At 37.1% G+C, this 15005-nt stretch overlaps 1 protein-coding gene across 1 annotated transcript; it reads left to right on the top strand.

Moving 5' to 3' along the window:
• Positions 1–303: 303 nt before the first annotated feature.
• arih1 (ariadne ubiquitin-conjugating enzyme E2 binding protein homolog 1 (Drosophila)) lies at positions 304–14577 on the top strand. Its single transcript, XM_004069623.4, has 14 exons — positions 304–585; positions 4171–4238; positions 5609–5756; positions 5985–6077; positions 7497–7552; positions 8962–9028; positions 9204–9310; positions 9396–9438; positions 9566–9637; positions 9972–10102; positions 10536–10593; positions 12017–12277; positions 12557–12669; positions 12750–14577. The coding sequence occupies exons 1-14, from the start codon at positions 304–306 to the stop codon at positions 12832–12834; spliced, it is 1584 nt and encodes a 527-aa protein (XP_004069671.1). The 3' UTR covers positions 12835–14577.
• Positions 14578–15005: the final 428 nt, after the last annotated feature.

Raw genomic sequence — 15005 nt, 5'->3', positions numbered from 1 at the left:
TTTAAATATATATTAATAAAAGTTAAAATCGGACGTATGATATGATTTATTTTTCTGTTCTATTTTAAAATATCTGGAAGTAAAAACTAAAGTCATCTTGTTCGCTCCAGCTGACGTAAGGCCGTCGTCAGTGGCTGACGCTTCGTCCCTTTGTTGGCTTAGCAGTGGCGACGTTTTGTTGTTATTTTTCGCTGCCGTTGAAAAACAGGCTCCAGTATTTTGATTCTCGCATTGTTCCGCAATCAACACCTAAGAGTTCAGACCGTTGGGTGTGCTCCTCACAAGCTGCTAAACAACCCAGGAATGGACTCAGACGAGGGTTTTAACTATGATGAATACGACGAAGAAGACGAATGTAGCGAGGTCAGCGGCGAGGAGCCCGACGACACCCTGGATCTCGGTGATGTGGAGTTGGTCGATCCCGTGGTGGCCGGCGGAGAGCGAGACGAAAGCGGAGAGACCGGTGTAGGTGGCCACGGCCCCGGCGAGGACGAGGAGGAGGACTACCGCTTCGAGGTTTTGACTGCCGAGCAAATCCTCCAGCATATGGTGGAGTGTATCAGGGAGGTCAATGAGGTCATCCAGGTAGGTATCTTGGTATGCCTAAGTCAGGAAAGACCGGGGTTTACGATTGTGTGAAGCGTCAACAGGCCACGGATGTTAGCTTTAGCTGCTAACCTCGCTGGAGGAGTTCACTTGCTGGAAGATGACTGTTCACAAAAAAGAACACTTCACTTTCTTTTATTTATGATAGATCATTTCGGTTACATAACATTGAACTAGACGTTTAGACAGTTACAGGTTCAAACAAAAATAAAGATGTTCACAATAGTTTGTTCCAGGAAGTAGTCTAATCCCTAAAGAGAAGTTGGCAGAAACGCCTGCTAAGCTAATGTTAGCTTTTTGGCTAGTTTATCGCTAAAAGCTCAAAGCTAAGCTAACACCTAGCTGCTAAACCACAACGCAATTAGCTGTTAATTGTGCATGTTTAGCATCAGATCCGAGATGTATGTTGTTGGAAGCAATTTTGTTTTCAGTTTAAAACCGACTGCACATAAGTTACGATAAGCTCTATCAACAATAATGTTGGCTTAGTTTAACGAATTAAGGCTTGGTCATCCAAGTGTTTATTTTTTATCAGGCTACTTGAGTTATGTGTTAACCCCCTTTACCACAATTGTTCAATGTCGTATATTCTTTTGACCAGAACAACATTTGAATATAATGACACGACCATGTTGCTTAAACATAGCAGGGATTGCTGTTCAGTCAAGTGGCATTAGGCCTCCATTTCCCCAGTCAGTCGTTTTATTTGTTTTAATCTTGGCTTTCAATACAAAAGCATGGAAACACTAAGTTTGGCAAATCATAAAGTTGGTTTGGTTGGACACAAATGACAGGTTTACAGCCGTGGATCCATTATGATGGCGTTGTATTCCAGTAACACCCATGGAAGTAAGCTAAATAAAGCAGTGAACCAAAACCACTGAGTCTTCTATTGACAGACAACAGCAGTGTTGCATTGATCATACAGGTTTAGGCTCAAATTTTTTTTTACATTCAACCTGAAGTTGATCTTTTTCAATTAAACTGATAGCAAACGTACAGCATTTTTTTCTTCAAATAAACCTGTTAAAGAAACAAGCATAAAAAGTGTTACAGTATTTGGTGCATGTTTCTCTCGCATAGCTTGGTTTAATATATATATATATTTTGTTTCTCCATATGCTAAAACAGATTTCTGTCTTTGACTATTTCTATCAGAGATATATTAAAGGAGATATTGCTGTTCATTAGAGAACAGAAAAATAGGTCCAACCAAACGCACTCAGCTGAGATGTTTAGTCAAATTATGAAGTTGCTCCATCTTCAGCAAGTATTTTATTTAAAAATAAAATCATTTACATTTAGTATTTCCTGTTTGGGTGCTACTCGTATTAAAGACAGAAAACGTGATTTGAGCACTTAATCATATTCTCAAACAGAATTTGCGTGTGTGTTGTTTCTGACCTGGCTTTCCATTTTTCAAACAGACGAGTTTGCTCTGTTTGGATCCTCTCACTGTTATATTTTTGGCCTTGCTTCAGTTTTTCATAACGTTATATTTTGGTCGAAATTTTTAAAATAAGTTGGAGTCTGCCTGCACTTTTTCTGTTGAAATTCAATCATTTCTTTAATGCCAATTTTGCCCCAATTTCCATCCAGGTCAACCTTCTCTAAAAGAGGTTTAACAGTGGCTCAACTTCTAAAATAGATTGTTTCAATTTTCATTGGATGTAGCAGATGATTCTATATGATATACACCACATTGTTTTGGGTAGTGCCTCTTAAAGTAACTAGAATGTTAACCTGTAACAAAAGGTTGCTTTACAGCAGCTGGGCGCCGGCACAGTTCTACCTGTTGGGACCTAAGAGGAGTTTTTCTACCTTTGTATTGTCGGCAAAAGCAGCCCCCTACTCGACTGTCATGCCTACCCCACGGCCTCTCCCTCTTGCCATGAACTTGTGTGCTTCACACCCACGACTAATGTGTTGAATCAATGAGGTTGACATCATTTAAGACAGTCCAACTTTCAGTACGCAAAACTTAAAATTCTCCACAATCAACATCTATTTATTTACATGTTAGCATATCTGCTTTTGTTAAACTTATAACATCCACCCACTAACTACAGATTTATTTTTTGTGTTTAAGACAAGATGCTCTCATTTACGTAATACATTCTAATTGGCTTAAAACGCTTTGAGTTTGATTGTCTTCTTACACTAAATAAATCCAGAACAGTTTTGCCCTTTAAACAGCAACCTTAATCTCTGTTGCTGTCTTTGCTGATGCACTTTTTGATGCATGCAACATTCTGATATTTAAGTGAATTCAGTTTCTTGTAGTTTTGGGGCTTTGCCTTTTTCTATTGGAAAACAGGACTTGTTGACCCTTCCGTGAGTGGATTTGCTTTCTTAGTTTTTCATTAGTTTTGATGTATTTGTTGTTCTAGAAAATTATATTTTGCTTTGAGAAATCATTTTGACCAATTTTGAGGGAAAAAAATATTTTATAAAAAGTTCTCGCCATGCACCAATCAGACATTTTAGGTTAAGCAGCTAAAAGTTGGATTTTTTTTTTTTTTGCATTGGCAGTTTTTACCAACGATGCAGACAAATTAGTAAAGACAGTGGGAGAGGAAGAGACTGGGTCTGGTTATTTTTAAAGGGCCCATATCATGCCTTTCAGAGTAAACTATATCCATATATATGATGATATATTACCTTTGGCACACTAAAGAACATTATTTAAATGAAATGAGTTCTTTTCGCAGCTCATTTTTCTACCCAGATAACTCGATCTCTGAGGCTCCGGCTTTGGCTCCATGTGGGCGCCGCCCATTTCATGACGGCAACCTGGAGTCGGCCTCGGCAGCGTGTCTGCATCTCGCCCACGAAAACAAACATCCGAACTTCTGCACAGATGGATGTGCAGATAAAAGGACAGCGTTTTAGCCAGAAACGGCTAGCTCCATGGAGACAGTGGATATGTGTGTTAGCCTGGGGGCGGTGCAAACCTTTACTTCCTGAATTTTGGAGTAGAGTATTTGGTTCTTATTGTGAAGTCCTCTACTTCAGGAAAAAAAATTTAAAAAACTTTTTATTTTGTTTTACAAATGGGTTTACACCAACTGTTGTTGTGAAATATTTGAATAAATCTACTCTTTAAAAATCTTTCTTTTATTTTTTTCTGCTGATATGAATTGGAAAAAGCTTTTGTGCTGTTGAGGCGGAGATATAACATCCTCTCACCAAAATAATTCTATTGACACAGCGCCTTTTTTGCCTTGTAGCAGGAGTCAAAAGCTTCTTGGTCTGCTGAGACACGAGTCTAAAAGACTCCTGTATCATTGCAGATTTTTTGAATTAGGGGACAGAAGTCTGTTTAACGAGAAAATTTACATAGGTATGTTTTAATGAAGTAGGAACAGCCAATTTTTAATTTCACTAAACAATATTCTCAGTTTTCAAGTATTTGAACAGTTTCGATGTTAAAGCAGTATGTATATTTATACAGCAACACAAATATGAAATTGAAATTAGGAACGAAATACAGTAAATGTTGAATAAGCCTATTTATTGTGAAATCAAATTTAATAAATAACTTGTAATTTCTTGCTTTTTTAGAACCCTGCTACAATAACTCGCATCCTTCTCAGTCACTTTAACTGGGATAAAGAGAAACTTATGGAAAGGTAAGAAGTTCATAAATATTTACAGTTCAAGGTTAAAACAGGGCCGTGGAGAGCTAAAGGTGACCTGAAAACAAGATGAAGTGTTTCATTGTTCTAAAAACTGTTCTCAAACACATTGTATACATCAGTGTTTTTCAACCAGTGTGCCGTGGGAGATGGTCAGGTGTCCCGTAGGAAATTGCCCTCATTCACTGATCTAAACACATTTTCCATCTACAGGATATCAGCTCTTATTTCATTCAAACAGGCCCTTATAAAAACACTTAGTAGATAGGAATATGAAAGATCGTAAAAGATTTTTTCTTTGTGTTTATTTGATTCTATTAAAGACATTTTGATAAGAACGACGGTTCCGCGATTTAGCCGTTGCTTCAGACGTTTTTTGAAAAGTCCCGCCCCTTTAACTGTCTCTGCCAATCATTCTTGGAGGCTTAATCACACATCATCAGTCTGACCAATCAGAAGTGGTTAAAGTCTTCACTTCTTTGTTCTGATTCTGCTCATAAAGTCGCTCAGTTTGAACAAAAATACCAGCTAAAGGTCGTCTTTAGCGGTGTAGCAGAATCCGGTGTCAGACCGTGGAACAAGTGAACAAAACCATGAAGCTCAGAGACGCGAGTCTGTCTGCCCTCGGTGGCTGTTTGCACTACATCTCCCATGATGCATTAGGTTAAAGTGACAGCGTCTCAGCGTACAATGAGTCTTCGTTGTTAAACGTCTTGAAACCACAACGAACGCACATCAAACAATTTTTAAATCTTCTAACTTAATTTTTATTACATCTTTTAGAAAAAACAGCTGCAACTTCCAGGTTTTTCTGCCAAAATTATCACAAAAATGCATGTGAGATTGCGGAGGGGCCGTAGATCAGTACAGACAATGAGTTTCTCCTTTTTTTTCTTTTTTTTTTTTTGGATGCTGGTGTGCCGCGGGATTTTTGTCAAGTTTAAAGTGTGCCGTGGCTCAAAAAAGGTTGAACAACACTGGTATACACTTTTCACAAACAGATGTTAAAATTTTAACACTTACCTTTATAGAAAAATAATTCCAATATTCTAGAATGAAAATATTGATCTGCTCACAATCTAAGATTTATGTACATTTTGCGAGCTGAACACATTCTATACTGGAGACACAGCACAAAGGAGAATGATTGACAATGGTCTACAGGCTATCGGGATGCAGAAAGAAAACCAGAATATTGGAGATACAGTAACAAATTCAGATTTATACTTGGTTCTTCTTAACCCTTCATTTCTACCTTTTCTAGAACTACTAGTTGATCTTAAGTCTTTCATAAGTGAAGAACTAGTATGTTCTTGTTGTGTGTTTATTATTTTCTTACTTTAACTGTAACTTATTCTATGCAGATATTTTGATGGCAATCTGGACAAGCTCTTTTCTGAGTGTCATGTCATCAACCCAAGCAAGAAGCCTCGCATCCGTCCTCCAATCAATACTAGATCGTCTGCACAAGACATGCCATGTCAGATCTGCTACCTGAATTTCCCCAACTCTGTAAGTCCCACCGTTCCCTGTAGAAGCAGATTCTGTTGATCGTTGAAAGAGACTATCAGGAATAGGATTTTATTCTAATCTTTTTTGGTTGGCAGTATTTTTTTCCAGAGTAGTCTTAGGCTAAAAAGTTTGGATTTCCTTGATTAAGAGAGCATTATTTTGCTGTCTGTCTGTTATTTTACATAATACTTGTTTTTTAATTGGGTTTATTTTTAATTTTTTTTGCAGTACTTTACAGGCCTGGAGTGTGGACACAAATTCTGTATGCAGTGCTGGGGAGATTATTTGACCACCAAAATCATAGAAGAAGGAATGGGACAGGTAATATTACTCCCTTTAGAATACAAAACTGCATTCAGAAAGTTGCAGGCATTTTAATTCTCCATTTGAGTTGTGGAGCTGGTCTTGTGTATCAGCTAGCTCTAGTATTATTGATCCATATTTACACAACAAGCAGCTACATGCTACCCAATCATCTTATTCTATTCTTGGAATCTTTTAACCTTATTCCTGCCAGGATTACCTACATATTTCATTTTTAGTGAAAAGTTATAAATGGCAGTTGAAAAGCCTAAAATATTGCTGTCTCATGAGGGTTTACACTAACATACACGTTATCATCTCAGTACCTGAAAGTACTGGTGGGATGGAACAGGAAAGGATGGATTATAACAGATTAATGCATTCGCGTTCTAATTTTTACTAATTTTATTTTGTTTTGTTAATGATATTTCTCCAACAAACTCATCCTACTGTTTGAAAGAAGCCATCTGTTTTAATAGCCTTAAAGTCACCTGCCCTGTTTTAAGGAAAACACAGATGCAGACGTTCCTCAACAATATATCTGTAGCATAAGAAACGGCCCGATTCAGCTCTGTTTCTTAAACTGACTGTTGTTTTTCCAACCTTGAAGCCTCTCGTCTCGATGTGTTATCTTAAAAAGTCATTCCTGAGTTTGCCACATTTTCAAAACCGGGTTTTTTTTTTATCACCTTTGCTACAATATTCTGATAAGCAGTTTTCTCAGCCTTGTAGCCTAAAATATTATTTTGTCTCAGGTCTTGTGACAGCATGAAATGGAGAATGGATTTCTTTGTTCTTAATTTCACTCAGTTGTTTTCTTTCCTTTGTAAGCGTGGGCTGGTTAGATCTGCATTCTGCTTAGATTCATTTTAAGAATAATGTAATAGTCTAAAATGTTACTTTTAATCCAAACACCAAAGTACTATTGTTTTGCTACATGGTTTTAAAATAATCTAATATGTAAATATTTCTTCTGGTTTCTTATTTGCAGTTGATTTGGTGGGTGTTTTGTTTTTACATATTCTTTAAGAATATTTAGATTATGAAAGGATAGGTTAAAATTAAGTGTATTTTCTTCTAAGTTTACTATTTGCACAAATATCGCAGTTTACAGCATTATAAAACTATCAATTATTATACCTTGAGTGTTGTTTTGGCCTACATTGCAGTCTATATTAATTTATTAACTTCTGAACTTTTTTGTATTTTATTTATTTTTAGTGAAGTTCTCCTGGTAACATGTTGTCATGGCCCCATGGCAGGCTGCAGAAATGTATAAAAATGAGTTCCAATCATTCTAATCTGCCACGCACCTTTTTTTTTTTCTTTGTTTCTATTGTCTGTTCAGAAAAAACAAAGGCAGTTAGGTATCTGAAAGAATGTCAAGTCATTTTTTTTATATCTGACTGATCATTTTCTTTTTTGTTTTCTTCCCAGACCATTTCCTGTCCTGCTCATAGTTGTGACATTTTGGTTGATGACAACACAGTCATGTAAGTATATTTAACATCCAGTCTTGTGTTGTTTTTGTTGTGCGATAAAGATCAGCAGAGATCACCATTTCCAGTTATAGATTTCTAGGACTGCGTGTCACCAATAATTTCTAGAATTGATTGGATTCACCAGAGCCTGGATCGATTTGATTAACGATTTTTTTGAATTGATTCAATTCAATTTTGAATTTACACAGTTTATACATTTAGACATATTTGCTTAAAGAAACAATAATAATAATCTATACACTTTTTCAAGAGATTAATATTACTCTGATACAGTTCACATGCTGTAAAATTTATTAGAATTACTTTAAAAAACAGTTTCCTTAAAATTCATGTCTACGAGTCTATAAAGCTGTTCATTTAGTCAGCAATGTATGTTTAGGTCGACCAAACGTTAGCATAAACCGAGCTATGGGAAATTCCATTATATCTTAGCATCAAGCTAGCAGATTTTGGCTTTACTGCTGTGATTGTTACAATTACACTGTAGATGTATCAGAGTATATTAGTAATTTTCCATAAACCTTCAGATTGTGTTTTGTAAACTGTCGCCAAATCTGACAAAATCTCACGAGATTAACATTAGGTCACCGGAAAAGGAAAGGCATAAAAGATTGCTCTCTACTTTTTTTGATCGATCGTTGATCTATTATCAATGATCGATGGATTAATAGATTTTATCAACCCAGCCCTACCGATTTCATTGTGTAAGTAAACACTGTAGAATTACAGTTTTAGTTGTCATAACCAGTTCATCTATCTTGTGTATAAATTTAAAAATAAAAACTTTTTATATAAAATATTGTTGTGTCTTACTTTAGTCTGTGCTGTTACATTTACCTAAATAAAAACCATTTGTATCAAATGCAAGTGTCTGTGATGATGTTTACTGTAGCGACAAACATGTTTTAGTTTTTCAAAATGACTTGATTCCAGCTTTAGAGCTTAATGTTGTGGTCTGTAGGTCTCTCATCAGACCTAAAAGTGTTTTCAGAGGCAGCTTACTTTCTGCTCCGCATATCTCCTTTACTCACTACTATGTTTATAGACATTTAAAGTGAGGATTTAATTCCAAACCATCAGAGAAGTTCATCATATAAAGAGTGGATTATGTCTAAAATCAGAGCTGGAAAGCTGACTGGGATTGTTTTGTCAAGTGAGAAGCAAAAAAAACGGTACAGTTTAAAAGAAAGACCCACAATTAATTTATTATTGAATCCGTTTTTTTTTAATATTACTGCAATTTTAAAATATTTAAACAGTCTTTGCATCCTTAGCTGGAAAATGAGTAGGTTATGTTTTTTTAATGTTCGTTTTAAATGACAATTTTGTTTTTTTTTTCAAAAATAATCTACTGAGTTTAAAGCAATTAAGGCTAACAATTGATTTACATTTTCTTGTAGGCGCCTCATAACAGATTCAAAAGTGAAGTTGAAGTACCAGCATTTAATTACAAATAGTTTTGTTGAGGTAAGTCTTTTGTTTTCTGCTCAACTCTGTTTTGGAAAAATTAAGGTGAAATCTGAATTCACGAAATGCTTTAAGACTATCAGTGCATGCAACTTTAAAAAGACAAAAGATCATCTTTGCTGTTATAATACATTAAGCTAATATTACAAAATCTGTCTACTTTTGCTCCTGAAAGTGCAATCGACTATTAAAGTGGTGTCCTGCACCAGACTGCCATCATGTTGTCAAAGTCCAGTACCCAGATGCCAAGCCAGTGAGATGCAAATGTGGCCGTCAGTTCTGGTAAGAGTTTTCTAGTAAATGTTTATTCTGTTGATTTTGTTGTTGTTTTTTCTAAAATCAGTTGAAAACGGTTCTGCTGTTTCAGCTTCAACTGTGGGGAGAACTGGCACGACCCTGTGAAGTGTAAAGTAGGTCTAAAGAAATGGCCACATTTTCCTTGTTTTTCAAGAAATATGAATGTTCTCATGCTAGCTCTGAAGAGAAGGTCGACAGGTATCGCTAGAACGTCTTACAGTTTGTGTGATGTGATTGCAGTGGCTGAGAAAATGGATAAAGAAGTGTGATGATGACAGTGAAACTTCAAACTGGATTGCAGCAAATACCAAGGTATTGGTTTAGTGTTCCTGTTTTCTCCTTGCTTGGACTACATTTGCAGGGTTGGGGAGTCATACCAAAATGAAAACAAGTTATCATCATTGAGGCTTTGTTTTAGCTCCAGAGTAAAGAAATGTCGTCACCTGGTTGGAAATTCCATGTCAATGTCTCACTGCTGTGATGAGTGTGGACTCAATCCAGCCGTCTTTCATGTAAACTATTTTTTATTGAGTTCTTATTGCCTCAATTTACCAAAAAAAAAGAAAGAAAAGAAAAGGTAAAACTTTCAGTGAAATATTCTGCTTACCAACACGATTTGAAAACAGAAAACACCTTTTTGTTACAGGAGTGTCCAAAATGCCATGTGACTATCGAGAAAGACGGAGGCTGCAATCACATGGTTTGTCGGAACCAAAACTGTAAAGCAGAGTTCTGTTGGGTCTGTCTGGGACCATGGGAACCCCATGGCTCAGCGTGGTAAGAAATGATGCTTTAGTTACATGCTTCCATGATTCCCATCCGGGTAACTCATTGCCATTTACTAATGCACTTTCATCTGTAGTATATTTGATGACTGCTTGATGATGACAGTAGGATGTGTTGTTGTTTAGCAAGGATCAGATCCCTAAGTTGTCTGTGCATAGAGTAAATAAAGCTGCTGTGCCCAGCCTTCTCCTCTCACTTCATCATAACTTAACCGTTTAGGATAAAAGAAACTTCAAGTCTCACTGCATTCATTTTTCAAAGTAAAAGTAACCAAACAAACAGAATGCATTATTTTTTTAATCCCAAAATCACTTGGAAATTACTTGTTCTTATTTGTTCAGCATATGGTCTCATGATAAAAGCTGTTTATTTTAATTTTTTTATTTCTTACTTAAATCATTCTCTGCATTTCTTTTGATTTTAGGTACAACTGTAACCGCTACAATGAGGATGATGCCAAGGCAGCCAGAGATGCTCAAGAGGTAAAAAGTTATGCTCACCTCATAAATTCCTATTACTTTTCTAATTATATCCCATTATGGTATAAATGCAAGTCAAAACTACATGGGATTCATTGCTTAAAATCCTTTAAAAAATATGTGGAATGATTGTAATATAGCTATAAAAATACAGTTTTGAACATACTCCAAGTAATGTAGCTCATTTCATTAAAGTGACCTGTGACCATCCCTTCTTTATGCCAGAGGCCGTCTTACCGGAAAGAACACACTTTTCCTGCAAAGTCAGATGTGTTTTATTACTGGTGGATCTCATGACTGCTTTCAGAAATTCCTCTCATGAGTGCAGGGGCAGACTTTGAATAACTTTGGAGTTTTTGCTCAGTCTTTTCTTGTAAAGTTATGCAAAGGGGTTTTTGCCAACTTGTTGGATTTAGGATTGTTTGCATCAAAGTTTGAGCTATGTTTCACGTGTCTATCAGGGCCTGGTGGTCAAATTGTTTTATTTATTATTATATTTATTTTGGAAACACCACATTACATGATCAGGAATTATTTTAGAGTTTCAACGTTTTGGCACCACTAGATACTTTGTTCTATTAGAGAGAATAATTTAAAAAATCTTAGAGCTAAACTTTTGTTTGCTCTGCAACAAAAATAACGTTTGGATTTTGTTAAGTAAAGTTAGACAAACTCTACAAATAAGACATTTAAATCTCCATACATTTTGGTGCAGGTTGCTGGTTATGAGAGGACACAGACATTTAATGTTTACTGTATTTTCACATTTAAACTCAATAATTTCTGGTGTTTTGGAGGACAGTTGAATCCAGACTTTTATTCTTCCTGCATTCGCTTTACAGTACAGACTCTAGGTTAGGAGTCATTAACTAGCGGACCGCCGTCCAGACCCGGATCCAAACAGTTCCATGTGTGGTGCGACATTAAATCCTGTCAAAGTTTTAGATTGCACTGAATTAATTTGAAGTGGGAGTTTGATATTAATTACATGCAGATGTGCCACCAATCCTCGGCTACTTACTTTTTTTTTCCAGACCTTACCTTCATGAATTTTTTTTCTAGTTGGACCTCTTTAAATTTTAGTTGAAGACAATGTACGTTTAAAACCCACAGATAGAAGTAGAAGGAAACCGCCCCAGAAGAGCCTGTTGTATAAAAGCACACCCCTACATTTATACATTGTATTCTCTCGGTGACTGTGAGGAACAAAATATTTCTGAGCTCCTGTTCTCACACATTCCAGCTCCTACACTCGTACTGGTGGTCAACCTCTGATTGGAGAGTTGCCGGTTTGGTTCTTGCTCTGTCTGCTCAAAGTTCCCCTTGTACAAACACCGAACCCTTACATTGCTGGCTAAAATGTGTGTTTGTGTTTGTGCCAGGGTTTAATGGGGTCTAAAGTTAAAGTCCTGTTCTGTGTGCACAGCGATCCAGGGCAGCCTTGCAGAGGTACCTGTTCTACTGCAACCGCTACATGAACCACATGCAGAGTCTGCGCTTCGAGCACAAGCTCTACGCTCAGGTTAAGCAGAAGATGGAGGAGATGCAGCAGCACAACATGTCCTGGATTGAAGTGCAGTTCCTCAAGAAGGCTGTGGATGTGCTGTGCCAGTGCCGCTCCACGCTCATGTTTACTTATGTCTTTGCCTTCTACCTCAAGAAGAACAACCAGTCCATTATTTTTGAGGTAACCAAAAAAATCGATCCCTGCTTTTTCACTTTGATAAATATTTTTAAAATTCTGTTGGATGTTCATACATCTTATGAAAAATACCTGTTCACATTCACTCTGAAACTCTGTCAGCCTTATATCATTTGTATTTGTGTTTTTTTTCCCCAATGACAGTAGAGCTAATCCAAAGGTTTAAACCATAATTTGAACCATTTTTGGCTTTTGTGGAACCTTCAATGCTGAGATTTATCAATAATTCAGAATAATGTCATATAATCAATTTCTCTTTCCTAGAACAACCAGGCAGACCTAGAAAATGCCACCGAGGTGCTGTCTGGCTACCTAGAGCGGGACATTTCCCAGGATTCTTTGCAGGACATCAAGCAAAAAGTTCAAGATAAGTACAGGTCAGCAGAAAATCAAAGCATTTCTTGGTGGCTCGGTGACGTTTGTGTTTCCTGGACTAAAATGCGCCTCTTGTCTGTAGATACTGTGAGAGCAGGCGAAGAGTGCTGCTTCAGCATGTGCATGAAGGCTATGAGAAGGACCTGTGGGAGTACATTGAGGATTGAGGACACGTCCAGTGCAACAGACTATTGAGTATCTCGACATACTACAGCGCTGATGCAATTAAACAGGGCAGCACGGGCCTTCTGCCGTCTCATTCAGAAAAACCAACCACTTTTTGCATCATTTTTTTTTTCCTGAATTTGTTTAACAAAAATCTTCAAAGTACATTATATTTAAATAAATTGTAGAGTAATAAAAAGAAAGTGTACTACAGTATTGTTAGGAACAGAGTGGAGTCTTGAGAAAGCAGAAAAATCCATCTTAAACAAATACATCCTTTGGCTTGTATTGTAACCCCTCCCTCTTTTTTTTTTTTTTTTTGTTTGTTGCATTTCCCACCCCTCTTTTTTGTTTTGTTTTTATTTTTCTGTTTGATTGTGAATTTTCCTGTTTGGATTTTGACTTATGCTTTCCCATTAGTGTGAAAGAATTTAATACAGCTTTAATTGTCCTGGCTATGTCTGCAACATGTGGTTAAGGTCGTCATCTGGACGGGGAGAATATCGATGGGCTGATTGCAAAAAAAGGGCAACGACATTTCAGGGGAAAAAAGAAAAAAAAACGAAAAGAACAAACTAGCAAGACTGTATTTTTCAATTTGTAAATAGTCCATATGCATGGAAGTTAAGAGCAAGAGTGGCACGTGTCTGCATCATTTTTGAAATATTTATTCTTTACTTATATCCGGTAAAGGTGTACTTTCAAAAAAAAAAAAATTGGGGGTCGAGTACATTCAGTCTCTCCATAAACTTGGAGTATGAAAGTGTTGACATTAAAACATCCATCATCTTCCGTCTCCGAAGATCCGAACACAAGTTACACTTTATCCGTAACTTTAAGTGGAGATTTGGGCGGCTAAGTTCTTAGCTGTCGAGGGAACAGCTGAAAGACTGAAAGTACACCAAGACCAGGAAAAGGGTTTACACGTCGAACGCACCGACGTACGGCCCTCTCACCTGTTGCCACATCCTTAGTTCTTTTTTAGAGGTATTTAACAACATTATTTGCGAGAGCCAAACTGAGTGACATTCACTCTTTTTTTTGTTTTGTTGGTTTTTCTTTCTCTTTTCCTCTCCTTGCGTGACTTGGGGTAGCCCTCTCGAAGCTGACATTGCACCTTGGGAACTGAATGAGGGCAATAGAATGTACTGACGGCACAGCTTTGTTCTGTTAAGGGTCGGGCAGAACTCTTATGGGTGGGGGCTTGGCCACACCCCTGTAAAGAGATGTCTTTTTCCTTGCAGTGAGACTACAGTGCTTTAAAAAGAATAACAAAATGTAAAAACAAGCTTGACTTTTGTGATCATCACACAGATCAGTTACAGGGCAAACCTCTAAACGTTGTAGGGGTGTTTTTGTTTTGTTTTTCTAATGTTTTGCATAAAGTTTATGCAAAACCCAAAAAAAAAAGCATATTTTTATGACATGGGTTGAGGCTTAGTGTGGAAACATGAGCACCCCTCCGGGTTTCGGATCGTTCCGTTTGGTGGTTGCTGTCGTTGTGGAGCTCTCCGGCTTGTAAAATGCTTGTACGTGTCTGGACGAAGTGGCAGTCTTCACAGAGGCTGACTGGAAGGGGGATCTCACTAAATAAGGCACTGATGCAAGTAGGAGCCCTTTGCCCCGGTTTCCAGAACTTTGGAGAATTCTCTCCCAAATGCTTCGTATGTGTTCCCACTTATTATTTTATCCTAGGAATTTATAAACTGTACTGTTTATTTGAATAAATGTTATGAGAAATCAGATTTATGGGAGTTCTTGTGTCAGTCATTAGAGTAGGTTTGGCCTGAAGCATACTAATTAGCCAAACATCCATTATGCATTTCTGCTTTATGTATTTCAAGATGTATCCTAAAGACCTTGGCAGAGCTGTCTTCCAGAAATATGTACAAATTAAAAACTTATAATTTAGTTTTTTTTTTTGTGGTAATCATACTTGCACTTTTTATTCTATTTTATTTGATCTTTTGTCGTTTTCAAGTTGGATTTTGCCTCAGGTCCCAAACCGATGATACCAGATGAAAGGATCAAAGATGGACTCTCTTCTCAGTTGTCTCGCGGTTGCAGCCAAAACACAGCTGTGATCTTTGGGCTGATCTGCTCTCCAGGGTTCACTCTGTTTTTCATTGTGTCTGCTAGTAACTCATGACCATTTCAACTTTTAACAGAAACG

This window comes from Oryzias latipes, chromosome 6 (assembly GCF_053564925.1).
Source record: "Oryzias latipes strain Hd-rR chromosome 6, Olatipes_Hd-rR_3.1".
Classification (NCBI taxonomy): domain Eukaryota; kingdom Metazoa; phylum Chordata; class Actinopteri; order Beloniformes; family Adrianichthyidae; genus Oryzias; species Oryzias latipes.
This window is presented reverse-complemented; position numbering and strand designations above follow the sequence as displayed.

Coding starts and splice junctions, on each gene's coding strand:
- arih1 (XM_004069623.4), top strand. CDS start 304: ATGGACTCAGACGAGGGTTTTAACTATGATGAATACGACGAAGAAGAC. Junction 586..4,170: donor AGGTCAATGAGGTCATCCAG/GTAGGTATCTTG, acceptor TTGCTTTTTTAG/AACCCTGCTACAATAACTCG. Junction 7,553..8,961: donor GTTGATGACAACACAGTCAT/GTAAGTATATTT, acceptor ATTTTCTTGTAG/GCGCCTCATAACAGATTCAA.